A 15258-nucleotide genomic window follows, 5' to 3' on the forward strand; every position below is an offset into this window, starting at 1 on the left:
TAAGAAAATGTTTGTTGAGTATCTTGATTCTCAAGCACTACACATGTACTAGTGAACAAATTAGATAAAATCCCTGCTATTGTAGAGTTTAAAATGGAATATATAGTTATGAAATAATAAGGAAAACGTGAGAGAAAAAGGAGGCAAAGAAATGGGATAGAAAATGTCAAGGGGCAGATTGACATTTCAGTGAGAGAGCAAGGTGTATGTCTCTGTGGAGGTAGAGTATTTCAGGTCTAGGGAGAAAAGCAAATGCAAAAACTTTGAGGTGGGATTGAGGAATGTGACTGGAACATTATGACTCTAGCAGAGTGAGCAAGGGGGTCAGTGAGCTTGAAGGCCAGATCATCTTGGCCTTATAAGTCTTAAGGACTTTGACTTTTACTTAGAGAGGGAGATAGGAAACCACTGGAAGTTTTGGAGTAGTCATGATCTCAGCTACATTTCAACAGGATCAGTCTGATTGCAGTATTGAAAATAGATTGTAAGAGGTTAGAGCAAAAGCAGGGAGGTCGAGTAGGCCAATCTAGGCAAGATATAATTGGAGGTTGGAAGTATGATGGGGCAGAGCAATGAGGTAGGATGAATTCTAGATATAAGAAGATAGACTAGGTGTGTAGAACTCTATGGCGACCATTTTTTGGATATGGAATTCCTATTTAGTATAATGTGATCATTTTCAAGTTACAGGTTGTAGCTACAAAGGATATCTAAATTTTTTTAAAGAACTGATTTATATACATTTGTCATACACTGATTATTTCTGTGGTGTGTGCAGTGTTTCTAACATCAGAATGCTTTTTTTTTTTTGGTACCGGGGATCAAACTCGGGTCCTTGTGCTTGCGCAGCAGGCGGCAAAACCACTGAGCTAAATCCCTGGCCAGAATGCTTTTACTATGGAGTGTTCAAAGGCATCTCTGTATTTAATGTTTTTAAAAATGTTTTCATTTTGTATTAGCTTTGTTATATTTTATTCCATACTAAATTTACTTTTCATTTTGATCAAATTAAACAAGAAAGGACTTTTTTCTTTTCTTTTTTTTGACAGTGGTAGGGATTGAACCCAGGGCTCTGTGTACACTAGGCAAGGGTGCTACCACTGAGCTATTTCTTTGGCCCAAGAAAGGATATTTTAACAGTCTACCCTCTTATACATGATGTGATCAGAGTATACAGTGAATATTTAAATTTAAAAATAATTATTACGGTGAAAGGAACATTGCCATTAATCCCCCTCAGAGTACTCCCTCTCATTTGGAACATACTTATTCCATCGTTTTTGCATCTTTCTGAGGCAGTTCTGGAAGTCCTGTTTTGTGGGTGTCTTTATGAGGTTTGATAAAAAATGTGGTGAATCCTGCTGCCTGCCATCCAATGGAAAAGCAGCTCATAAAACATGGTGTATCATCTATCTTATTCATCAGATCAGGCACCCTGTGGCTCCTGACTCTTTCCTAGACTCTAAATGGCCATGAAAGATAAATGTTTTGAATTGACTCAGGACATCAGGATAATCAGATCAGTGCAACTAAAGTCACTTACAAAAGAGGACTTCCAGAACTACTTCAGAAAGAGGCAAGAACAGTGGGATGAGTATGTTTGAAGTGAGGGGAAATATTTTGAGGAAGATTAATGGCATTGTGTCTTTTACTGTAATAAATTTTTTAAAATTATATATTCACCATATCTTTTAATCATGCCATGTATGGCAGTTGGGACCTGAATTTAGAGTACTAAGAGATTCCTCTTTTCCTTGGTTTTATTTTATTTTATTTTTTTTTTGGTTTTTTTTGGTACTGGGGATCGAACTTGGGACCTTGCGCTTTCGAGGCAGGCGCTGGAACCATTGAGTTAAATCCCCGGCCCTCCTTGGTTTTATTTTTACCAAAACAAATGAGTATAAGTTTAGAGTTAAAGGAGAAAAAAAAGAGATCCATTTTATTTTTCACCTTGTAAGCTTCATAATCTTTTCTTATCATGTTATTGACTTAATAACTCAATAATATTTTTTAAATTGACTTATTTCTCCACAACTCACCTCATTTTAAAAAGGTTTTAGGCAGCTTATGAAACCATTATGAAATAGTTTTGAGACTGTTTTTCACTCTGCAGCAGCATGGCTTTCCTGATTACCACACAGATGTGTAGAGTGGGTTTCATCTTGGTCCTTATCAGTAACTTACAGTAACTCCATAGTGTATTATACACTATCCCATTCCATGCTTTGCATTTTATATGTTTCGTATAGAAAATGTAGAAAAGCAAATAGGAATCATATCTCCTAGAAATTCCTCATCTTTTGATATTTTGGTGCTTATCCTCAGTATACTGTACATATGGCATAGAAATTGAGTATATTTTATATGTATATAGAGAAAAATAAAGTTTGAATAAAGCTTTTTGTTACATTTAACATTATATTGTGAACATTTCCCTGTCACATAATATTCTTAAACAGTTTCTTCAAGCATATGAATAATTCTCCATCTTCTATGATATTTAGTTTTAACTTTTAGAATATTTAAATTCCAAGATGGGTGTGGTGGTGCATGCCTATGATCCTGGCACTCGGGAGGCTGAAGCAGGAGGGGATCACTGTGAGTTCTAGGCCAGTCTGGGCTACATAATGAGTTCAAGGCCAGCTTGAACTACATAGCAAGACCCTTCTCTCTCTCTCTCTCTCTCTCTCTCTCTCTCTCTCTCTCTCTCTCTCTCTCTCGTGTGTGTGTGTGTATATTTATATTTAAGTTCCAATGTTTTCAATTGAAAACTATAATGTGTTGAATAGTATGGCCTAGTTTCTATATGTACATAGATATTTTCAATTTAGGGAATTTCTACCTGTATTTCTATGTTTATGTATGTGTAATAGGTAAAAATTACAAAGTTCGAAAATGAAAGATAATGCATATATTTTATTTAACATCCTATTAGGGTTTGGGGCTGCACCCCATTACCAAATGCATTCATGTGTCTGCCATGAAATAATGCTTGCCTTTGCATGAGATTAAAAAAAATATACCCTAATGCCAGCATATACTCCAAAGTTATGAGTATCTTTTTGCTTTTTAGAATTGTGGTTAAGGGCTTGTAGATCTATGTAAAATTATTAGTGTAATGCCTGGCATTTGAAGCACTTAGTGTAAGTTGGTGGATACTACCACTAACAATACTACTATTATTGATTGTTTTCAGGTACTTACATATTCATACATATAGAAAATTAGTGAATCATAGGGTTGGACTTTCTCACATCATGATCTGAGGAGGGGAAGGTACCTAAGTTTTGTTGTCTTTTGATCTTTCTTCTCTACATCAGAATAATGGAGGATTGTATGTGATAGCCTTCCATGTCTCTTCTCTGTTCCAAATATAAGCTTATCTAGTTTAATGCTCCTGTCCTTCTGTCCATATGTAGTCCCAGTTATGCAGAGTTGATAGAGTTGTTCATCTTGTGTTTTCACCCTTCCACAGATCTTAGTAAAATAATGTTCCAGATTTTCCTGCTCCCATTCAGCCATCTAATCAAAGAGGCCAAAAACATACACTGGAGGAAAGATAACCTCTTTTGCAAGTGGTTCTGGGAAAACTGGCTATATACATGCAGAAGATTGAATATAGATCTGTATCTCTCACCATGTACTAAAATAAAAGGATCAAAGATCTAAATACTAAAACAACACAGTCTGGAAGATAATCTAAAACTCTTGAAGACATAGACATAGGCAAGGGCTTTTGAAAAGAATCCCAGTTGCATATGAAATAACATCAAAAATCAACAAATGGGATTATATCAAATTAACCTCTGTACAGCAAAGGTAATAACCAACAGAGTGAAGAGAAAACCTACAGAATAGGAAAAAACTTTTGCCAGCCACTTCTTGGACAGAGGACTGATATCGAGACTATATAAAGGACGCAAAAAAATTAGACCTCCCCAAAATAAAAAATGGAAAATTGAAATTAATGGACACCTCTCAGAAGCAGAAGTACAGATGGCCAATAAATACATTAAAAAATGTTCAGCATCTCTGGCCATTAGAGAAATGCAAATTAAAACAACGTTGAGATTTCATTTTACCCCAGAAAGAGTAGCTATCATCAAGAAATCAAATAATAACAATTGCTGGCAAAATATGGAGGAAAAGGAACTCTCCTATACTGTTGGTGGGAATGTAAACTAATACAATCACTATGGAAATCAGTATGGAGATTTCTCAGAACTAAAAATAGAAATTCCATTTAACCCAGCTATTCTCCTTCTAGGTATGTTCACCAAAGAGTTATAGATACTATATTACAGTGATATGTACATACCCATGTTTATAGCAGCACAGCTCATAATAACTAAATATTTGAAGCAGCCTGTATTCATCAACAGATGAATGAATAAAGAAAATGTGGTATTTATATAGAATGGAGCACTACTTTTTCCTGCGAACTATTGCTTGTCAGTCAGACTTATCTAATGTCTTAGCAACACAAAAGGAACCTGAGAAGAGCCAGATATTGCAATTTGTTGTTAATGATTTGATTGATACTATGATGTAGTAAGTTACTTTTTCTAAGGGTTTTTTTTTGGCTTGTTTAAGCCAAGGGCTAAATGTAGCAATAAAAATTTAAATTAACGAGAAAGAAATTTGAGTCATTTGTAGGAAGATGGATGTGACTTGAGACAATAATGTTAAGTGAAATAAGTCAGACATACAAGCTTAAATATCACATAGTTTCTCTTATATGAGAAACCCAAACTATAAATAAATTTATAGAGCAAATTAAAAAATAAATAATAATAAAGGAGATAGATCTTTTGCAAATGGGAAGAGATCCAAGAAATGGAGGGAAGGGAAGGAAACGGGAAGTAAAAAGAACTAAGATGTGTTATGTACATGTACCAACTCCTAACAATGAATGTAATCATTATGTACTGCAAACATGTACTAAATACATTTTTTAAAAAAAAATTAGCAAAATTCTGATAAGAGTATGGGGTGGAACAATTAAGTATCACCTTTCAGAAAAACAAACTGACAGTATGAATAGAGGAATTAAAAAATGTCTATTCCCTTTTATAAATTTTAAGTTGTTAATTGACTAATTATAATTGTATATACTTATGGGGTACAATGTGATACTATTCTACAATGTGGAGTGATTAAATAAAGCTAATTACTCTACAAAAAAAAGATTTTCCTTGCTTGTTTTATAGTCCCCTCAAACATCATTTCTTCAGATATGACCAATAAGATTAAAGTCTGTGCAGTGATTGAATTTGAAGTACTGTACTTCTTTCTACCCATCATTTTAATTGATGAAAAACTGTAATCACAGCCATTATAACTACAGTATTTGATAATTAGAAATTTTTAGTACTATACACTGAATTTAATTATATGGACATATTACTTTTATTGTAGTCTGATAAATTTATTAAATGCACTTTATATGTACATTTGCTGTTGAGATTAATTTTTTAAAGTCTTATACTTGAATTTAAACCTACTCTATATCATTGGAAATATCTCATTGAATTGTTTAAATATTTGTATATACTTTGTTCTGTCCTTCTGCTTATTAGTGTACAATGTTAGTTTCCCATTGTAAAATTTTTACAATTGTATTGTATTGTAAAATTATACTTGAGAAAAATCAAATTAGGAGTTATTTTGGCTCACAGTTTTGGAGGTTTTAGTCTATGAGCAATTAGCCTTATTGCTTTTGGGCCTGTTAGGTAGCATCTGGTGGGGGTACTTAGTGATGTAAAGCCATTCACCTAGAGGCCAGGACGTGAAAAGAGAAAAACAGAGACTGGAGTCTCACAGACTTTTTCAAAGTCACTCACCAGCAAGCAAAAGATCTTCAAGGGACCCCCTCTTAAAAGGTTCCCCACCTCCCAAGGGCGCCACAATGGGGATCAGTGGTTTACCATGTGTACCTGTGGGGGACATTTAAGATCCAAATTATAGCAAATAGTATTTGTCTTTCCCATCCCAGCCTCTTAATAACTGAAAAGAAATATTGTCACTATTTGTCTTACGCTTCTGTTGTGTAGTCTCAGCTCTGTAGCAAATCCAAGCTAGAAAGGCCCTTAGGACTTACCTAGTTGAACTGAATCAGAGAACTAGAAATGAAATCAGTTTGTTGAAAGTGACAGTGGAGTTTTATGTATTGTATTTGGTACTTTCGTGATCCATAACTGAAATGTAAAATGCAGAAATACCTGTGCCTTTTTTGTTATTGTTGTTGGGAGGGATGTGTAAAGTCTGCAGTTTGTAAAATTGTTGACTTTAATTGCTCTTTGAAGTTTGTTTTAGAGGATTGAGGGTCATGGTATAGTATGTAGAGTATGAAGAATGAACAGTAGGAACATTTTCTGCTTATTTCATATCCTTTGGTCCCCGCAGGGCATATTTGTTTTGGCAGCTGACATTCCCTGTAACATTATGTTGGAATTTGGAATGTATTGTTTCCTACGATCTACTTCCTTTATGTTGTACATTTTGGCCAATTTCTTATTAATAGTAGATATTGAGTTCAAATTCCAGAGCAGAAAACTTGGATACGATGTAAAATAAGCAACTGATAGTGTTCACAAATATAGTTATGATTTGGCATATGTTCACTAATGTAACTTTTTTTAACCTGGCATTATTTAATTTAGGACCTTAGAATTTGAGCTGCATTGAAATCATTGACAATTGGCATTTATTTTTTTACAGAGAGAAAAAGGAAAATGGATGACTGAAAGAAGTATTATGTTGTATTTTTAAAAAGTTATATTTCCTTTATCTTTTCTAGGTTGCTGTAGTAAAACTAAAAAATGCAGATAAGGTATTTGCCATGAAAATTTTGAATAAATGGGAAATGCTGAAAAGAGCTGAGGTAAGAGTCTTATATATTTTAAAAACACTGATGGGGATTTAGGTTGTTTCTGTATTTTTACTACAGGAAAAAATATACATGTATATTGGAGCACTTTTTGTGAATTTAGCCATGTCAGTTCTTAGAAGATAAAATCAAACTGTTAATAATTTTGTTTCACCAAATCTAAGTATGTCTGTATTTTATGAGAGAAAATAATACATTAAAAGTCTTGCCACCCAAGAAATGTATCCAGTATAAATTTTGAAAGGAGGAGGGCTATGAAGTACTCTTAAAGATACTGCTGTAGGCCACACTGAGGTAGCCAGTTTGTGTATACTGATGTTGAAATGATTTTAAGGGTAATTTTTTTATTAAGGGAATTTTCATGTTGTGCTGACTCTAGTATAGTACTTAGCCATTTCTCAAATTTAGTGTCCTTGCTATTGAAACTCTTGGGCTAGAGCTGGAGAATACGGTTCCTTTAAACTCTGATAGTTATTGGTTCACAATAAATTGTCTTCTATAAAAGTTTGGACCAGTATGTCTTTAGACTCAAAGTGTGCGTGTTTTCACACATTTGCAAATTATGGATGTTATCAAATGCTTTCTCTTTATATCAAAAATACTTTTGTTGACAAGTTTAAAAATTGGCATTTCTCATGTTTCGTTTCGCCACCAAATATATAAAATGGAAACTTAAAGGTAAAATGATGATATGCTGTATTAAGACCTAATTTTTGGAATTCTTGAATTTTTCATTGTAAAACTCCATTCGTTTATTTTTTAACCATGAAAAATTTTAACTTTGCCCTCATCAAATATTATATCAGAGAGAAATACTCAGTTATTATTTGAAAGTATTTCTCTGTGATAATACTTTACTGAAGGAGAGAGGAGAGAGTCTTTATTCCTAGTAGATAAGAAGCCAAAGTGGATATAGCCATCTGTAGATTTTCCCATTGTGACACATGATTTCCAAGTATGTATGTAGTTTTGTTGTGCTCTATAAGTTCATTAATTTGCTGAAGGCACTTTATGAGTGTATTGAACAGAATCATGTGACAGCATTGCAAAATTACTATCATTTTCATATGTCCTTATTTTATATTGTAATGTAAATATTCCTTTTGCTCTTTATCCCAGTAGTCTATTAAAGATGAAATTTTAAAAAATGTATGATCAAATAATAAAAAGTATAAAGTGTATAACAGCCACATCGCTATGGTAAGCAGAGTGTTTGGTTAAACATTTGTTTGAGAAAGTGAGTGATTAAATCTGAAGAAGCACTGTGATTTCCAGTAACTTCTCCTACATGTTTGTTGCATTCTTACATTCAAATGTACTGCTTTTAAAGAATTTTAAAGCATCTTTTAAAAAAATGTAGTTGAAGTAGACATTATTATAGCCTTTAGCCATTTGAATCCCCCAAACACTTTTTAAACCCCAGGGTATACCTGTATCATGATTTGGTTAATACTGATCTAGAACACAGCTTCTTGGTAGGGCACTGTTGACTTTTGGCTGGGTATTTACTTGATGTAGATGCTGTTCTAAGCATTGTAGTAGGATCTCTGGCCTCTCCTCACTAGACACCAGTAGACCCCTCTCCAATTATAACCAACTGAGGACAGTGTGACGATGCAAAATAGGTAGACTGTTTATGGCATTCTGTGCTTTACATCTAGACTTAGTATCTGATGTACTAATAAGAATAGCTTAATAGCTAAATATTTATGAATGAAATCATATGTATAGGAGTTGCTTTAAATAGTATGTGTGAAAAAAAATAGTATGTGTGTGTATATATGCACTTATGGAGCTGAGGGCTGGTGGTAAGTGGTTGGAATTGTAATGAAATGAGATTGACCAATAAAATAATTGAAATTGATTGATGGTACTTTGAGAGAGTTGTTACATTAGTCTACTTTTGTATATGTCTATTTGAAATTTTGTATTATAGTTCATTGTGTATTTTTTATTTTATAAACTTTTATATTGAACAGTTTAGCATAGATCAAAACTCACAGTTCAGTCTTTTCTTTTGACTAGAGTCTTTGGAGTTTCATTTAGTTTGAGGTCATCAATCCAATGAAATGATAATTGTTTACTGGAGTCTAGATTGTCTATAGAATTTCAGATAGGTGTTAATTGTAAGATAAAGCCTGGAGAAGGGAGATTCTTAGGCTTTGAGAGCCTCCACAATCTTTCTAAAAATGTTAGCAGTTAACCATAACTTCAGGTCAGTTCAATTATAAAATTGGACTTTAGTGGTAAGTCACATGATTTTGTTTTCTCCCGAAATGAACTGAAGCAGGTAAAATCGCCCATTTAAATTGGTTTAATTAAGCTTTATTTTAGTGTTTTCTCTGATGTTGCCATTTAATGTCTGGTTTTGGAAATTCTGTGTGCCCAAATAAAGTTTATAGATGTACATGGGAATTGTTAAGGGTAATTGTATAACACTGTTGTTTTGTGTATCGTGACTATTTAATTTACCTTGTGTTATATATAGAATACTGTGTGATAATATGGTATAACTAGAAACATTGGGTAGCGCTCCGTGTATTAAGATGGATAGGACTTTTTGTACTAAGATGGAAAGATGTTCCAATATATTGTTACTTGGGAAAACAAAGAAACTACTTATAGAGTGCTACAATCTCATTTGTGGAAAGAAAAAAAATAAGAGCGGTAGAATGCCATGTGGATATAATAGATAAATATATATGTTTATGTATACTCTGGAATTTCCTGAGAGTACACTGAACATAAGAGTTAAAGGTGATAACTTTTGAACACAACAGTTGGACAGTGAAATTGTGGGGGTATGGCTTAGGGAGACTTTCTGTATTTCCATTCAGTTCTTAAGTTTCTGGTATAGATTTTTCACTTTTAATTAAAATTAAAGATTATATATTATAGAATTATAATGTGTCATAGAAAATTATTTATTATTTCTATGATTCTCCAGGATGTACTTTTTTAATAGTGCAGATATATTCTTCAAATAACTTAAAACTTTAACAAATTAGTAAGAATAAAAACAATTTATTAGAGAAAATGGGCAAAGGAAGTGAACATTCATACAGGAAGCTCATGTGTCCAATAATTATATATGAATCTATTCATCTGCAGTTGTAATTTGGAATATGTTAATTAAAAAAAAGAAGATACAATTTTACATCGGTTATATGCCACTTAAAAGTCTAATAATGCCAAATGCAGTTAAAATCTGGGGAAAAGGGGAGCTTTGTATACAGGGGGGGAAGTGACAGGAAGAGAAAATTGCTGTCATTGGTAAAGTTGAAATTTGCTTGTATCTGGAATTTCTACTTTTAAGTATATACCGTAGAGAAGCTCTTGTACACATTTACAAATATTTTCTTTGTAATAACACGAACTGGAAATAAGTTACCTTTCCATGATTAGGGATTACATCAATAAGTTCTGGTAAACTCATTTATTACACCAGGGAAGGATAGGAGAAAAATGGGTAGTAGAAAGGCTTACAACTTCAAAAATAAAAAGATCAGAAGGAAGTCTGAAAACTGTGAATATTTGTATTATCTGGGTGGTAGTTTGGTCCATGTTAGTTAAATTATTCTTTGCATTCTTCTGATTATTTTGAACCATATAACAGTATTTTTTCATATAAAATATTTTCCTAAGTGTACTATTTCAGGAGTTCAGTTTCTGCTTTGAAACTTGAGTTGTTAAAAAGTCATACAATATTGAATGTATTTCTTTTCCAGAGTAGAAGTAGTATAATAAACATATTAAGCAACTGTTTGCTTCTTTCCTACCTTCATGTACAGTGTTCTCTAAAAAGTTTTTCCTTTCCTTTTCAGACAGCATGTTTTCGTGAAGAAAGAGATGTGTTGGTGAATGGAGACAGTAAGTGGATTACAACTTTGCACTATGCTTTCCAGGATGACAATAACTTAGTAAGAATCATTTTTATATGTTTTTATATCCTAATTATTTTAGATGGCAGAATTTGGCATTATTTTCTTTTTAAACATTACTTAAATGATTCTAAATAGAAAACTGTATTTTGTAGAGTGTAAGTTAAACACTTGACACAAAAATTTTTTACTCTTGGTGATCAGTTCCTTTGCATTGAAATTGTTTATCCTTTTTAATAGGCAAGTCAAAACTCAATCCAAACTAATTTAATTTCTAACATTTATATTTTATAAGAAAGTATTCAGAATTTTTCCTTTTCATAATTTTCTCAGTGTATTTTCCTCATAATGTTCTGTCCCTTTTTAGATTTTTACATATTTTTCATAGAGGTCATGTGCTACATTAAATAGAGCCACATTCGTATTGATATCATGAACCTTTTCACAAAAATTGGCAAAGATCTTGAAGGAAAATAAAAGTATTAGACACTCTACCAATTGCAAGAGCCTCTTGAGGTAGTGCACACTTATAATCCCAGCTACTCAGGAGACTGAAGCAGGAGGAACGCAAGTTCAAGGGCGACTTAGCAATACTCTGTTTCAAAGTAAAAAGGGCTGGGGATATAACTCAGTGGTAGAGCACCTGCCTACCATGACCAAGGCCCTAAGTTGAATCCCAAATAACACCCTGAGAGGGAAAGAGAGAGTTTATTTAGCATATATACGTTGATAAAATTTGGTATGAAAAATCTACTAGGACATATTTTCACAAATATTTATTTGAATATGTGCTGAGTGTTGGGTACTGTTCTCTTCATTCTGGAGACATAACAGTAAGACAGGTGAAGGACCTTTCATTGTTCTTAGATTCACATGAAAGGAACCATATGATAATTCTAAAGTCAAATAAACAATATTTTCATATTTCAGATGATGAAAATAGTGCCTTTATTCAAGGGCATGAAATAAATGAAGATTCTTCTAAGGCAAATATAAATTAGCTAAATTGGGAAAGGAAAAGCAGCAGAGAGGACTTAGCAAGCAAAAGCATAAAGATTGGAAATAGCTTATTCCATTCATATTGATGGAAAATGGATTAAGAGGTTGATGGATGAGGGTGGAGGGATGAAAGAGTCTTGCCGTGTAGTCCCTTATATGTTTTGCTAAGCAAATAAGACTTTCAAATCCATGTTTTAAATTTAAGTATTTTTTCTTTTTGGTCATGGGACTCTAGTGTATGTGGTTTTAAATGACATTTCTAAAAGCCTAGACAGTAAAGCATATAGTAATGAAACTGCCCTTACTCATCTCTTTTTTCTTCTTCTGCTTTCCTTCAGTGTTATTCAGGGGTCCCTTATCAAACAAAATTTGAAAACTGTTCTGTTAGTACTGTAGAAGGGTTTGTGGGAGGAAAGGAATTTGGTCTTGAGGCATGAGAGGCAGGCTAGCGTGGTTATAGTATAGCAAATAGGGCAAGAGAGTTACACAATGAGTGTAAATCATTACTGTTATAGAGTATAAGCCATGCTAAGGACACAGATTTTAATCTCATTTCAAGGAGAGTGAGATAGTTTTTTGTTTTACACAGGACATGCAGGGTGCAGTTTACTATATGGATTTCAAGGGGGAAAATAGAGGCAAGGAGACTAAAAGACTTACAATATTCAGGTGATAGATGATAAGGATTTAAATAAAGGTGATCCTATCCAAGTAGAGATGAAGAAGAGAATATGGTTTTAGGCACAGTTCAGGAATTAATAATTAGAACTTTTTAATTTTAATGTAATATAAGTAGATATTAATAAAGAAGATATAAAAATATTCTTCTGTAAAAAACTAAAACAAAATTTCACACAAAATAATTAGAGAATACCACTGATTAACATACTGTGTATCATAATCTTAAAAAAATGGCCAAAATGTTACTCATTTGTTTCATTTATAGTACTAGTTTCTTTTGTTCATTGAAAAAGAAGTTTCTTTGTAAGAAAGAATCTTTTTTTGTCTGTGACTTATACTCTGAGTAACATTTTGGCAGTTAGAACTTTTGAGTGAATGTCACTGGACGAGAGACTATTCACAATTATTCCTTTTTGTCAGGGTCTGGCTTATGGGATTCATTAGTTAATTGGTGACGAATTGAAGAATGTAGAAAGAAGAGAAAATTTAGAGTATATGAGAACATGATTAATTTAATTTGGAATATGTTAGGTTTGAATTGTCATGTGATCCACTCACTTGGTTGAATATATAATTTTGGTGCTTTTAGAGAGTACATAACACAACAAGTTCTGGAGTTCTTAGTTCTAATCTGTTCCACTTCCTATTTGTGTACAGTTTGCAAGCATTACATTTTTAAATAGTTAAAATCAAAAGTAATATTTTGTGATTCATGAATATTAAACTTTAAACTTCAGTCTCCATATTGGAACATAACTTACTGATATATATATATTTTCTATAAACTGCAGTGACACAGTTATTACTTGGCGGTATTTTGATCACTGTACCTATTGCTGTACTGTGACATTTTATTATTTTTATTAATAGCAGATACTCATGATAAAATAAGGAAAGGAGTTGTCTTCAGATATTCTTTAATGCATAGGAAAATGGATTTTTAAAATGAAGTAAGCGGCAAAGCATTGAGTTTTTTATGCAACCAGATTGCAGTTATACTGATAGAATATAGTACTATATATATTTACATGGCACGAATAGGCAAACATCACCACATTCTCATTTCATCGGAAAGAAGTGATCAGAAAAATAAGAAAATTTAAAACAGAATTTCTTATCACAGCATAATTTCTTTTTAAGAGTAAAAAACGTGAATGAGTCTGCAGTGTTTCTGAATAGCTAATATGTTACCTGCGCGAGGAAAGCCATTTACCATTGTTATTTAAATCATCCTTGATTGTAGCAGTGGAAAACATGTGTTCAGGGAAAATAAATATGTCTTAAGACTCACCCATTTGTGCCAAACTGTTGTTCAAAGGATTGAGGACGTGGGGATCAACATTGGTTCAGTTTTAAAAGTAGGAGAAATGAAGTTTATTTTCTCTTTTTTTAATATAAGTACCTACATAATATCCTTGATTTTGCATTTTGCCCTGCCAGGGCTATATAATATTTACTCTCTGGTCTTTTATAGTAAAAGTAGTCAGCTCCTGTTGTGGGTAACAGTGAAGACAAAGAGTGAACCTGTGGGGCCAGGGATTTAGCTCAGTGGTTCTGGCACCTGCCTTGTAAGCGCAAGGTCCTGAGTTCAATCCCTGGTACCAAAAAAAAAAGTAATAAGAGAGAAAAGTAGGGCCGGGGATTTAGCTCAGTGGTTCCACTGCCTGCCTCGCAAGTGCAAGGACCCAGGTTCGATCCCTGGTACCATAAAAAAAAAAGAAAAGAAAAGAAAGAGTGAACCTGTGTAACTTAGTAGTGCTTGTGAAATGTTAAGAAAAAGTATGCCTACAGAAGAGGGAGATGAGGAACCCAAGAAGTAACTAATAGATACAATCAAAGCAACAAAGAGGATCAAAATACTGCATCATGGAAACTAAAGAAAGGAGAAAGGGGTAGAGGGCACTTGCCTAGCATGCACGAGGCCCTGGGTGTAATTGTCACCACCACATACACAAACACACAAACATAGAGGAAATGGTCAGTAATGTTAAATATAGTATTTGGTTAATTTTTAAAAATACCAAAAATATTTTGCTTTCCCACAAATGTTACATTTCAGCCTCAGTGGAATATCCTCCATTCCTTGAACATTCTTTGTACTCCTCTACAGTTTGCCTTTAATACCTCAGCTATTCCTCTTCTTTTACTTTTGTTGAAGTCCAGCTAACATTTTAAAATTGTGCTCAAATTCTCCATCTTAAAATATTCATTTCCAGAATTTCCAGTTGGAATTAAACTATCTTATCTCATTTTAGTCCTCTTCTTCTTTTGGGGATGATGATACTGGGGCTTGAACACAGGGCTTTTGCAATGAGCTACATCTCCATTTCTTTTTAAAACTTTTTGGTTTTGAGACAGGGTCTCGCTAAATCACTAAATTGCCCAGGCAAGGCTTGGACTTGCCTCCCACAGTACTTGGAATATAGGCTTGTGCCACTGTGTCTAGCTTTTACAGAAGTATCTGTATTGCTGTTGCACGACTACAATATGTATGTATATAAAATATCTCCAAATCTGTGGTAGAACTGTAGAAAGAATTAAATAAATGATGAGTCTTACTGTCTTTAGCTAAAATAAAATTTAAGGTTTATATAACTCTGTAATAGTTGTGGGAAAGGGGCTGGAGTTGTGATTAGTGGTAGAGCACTTGCCTAGTATGAATGAGACCCTGGATTCCATCCCCAGCACTACTCAAAAGCCCCAAATTTACACAACCACACACACACACACACACACAGACACTCACACATAAATAGTTAAATGAGATTTGTCTAATTATAGGCCAGATCCAGGTATTTGAGAAATATT

At 33.4% G+C, this 15258-nt stretch overlaps 1 protein-coding gene across 23 annotated transcripts in view; it reads left to right on the forward strand.

Moving 5' to 3' along the window:
• The window catches only part of Cdc42bpa (CDC42 binding protein kinase alpha), a 277951-nt gene that overhangs the window by 88550 nt on the left and 174143 nt on the right, over positions 1–15258 (forward strand). For all 23 annotated transcript variants that reach the window (XM_087194275.1, XM_087194284.1, XM_087194283.1 and 20 more), the window contains 2 exons: positions 6800–6883; positions 10714–10809. In XM_087194275.1, coding sequence (XP_087050401.1) covers positions 6800–6883; positions 10714–10809 — 180 coding nt within the window. The remainder of the gene's footprint in view (positions 1–6799; positions 6884–10713; positions 10810–15258) is intronic.

This window comes from Heterocephalus glaber, unplaced genomic scaffold, assembly GCF_053883595.1.
Source record: "Heterocephalus glaber isolate CG9 unplaced genomic scaffold, H.glaber_assembly_v1.0 deba00001600, whole genome shotgun sequence".
NCBI lineage: Eukaryota > Metazoa > Chordata > Mammalia > Rodentia > Bathyergidae > Heterocephalus > Heterocephalus glaber.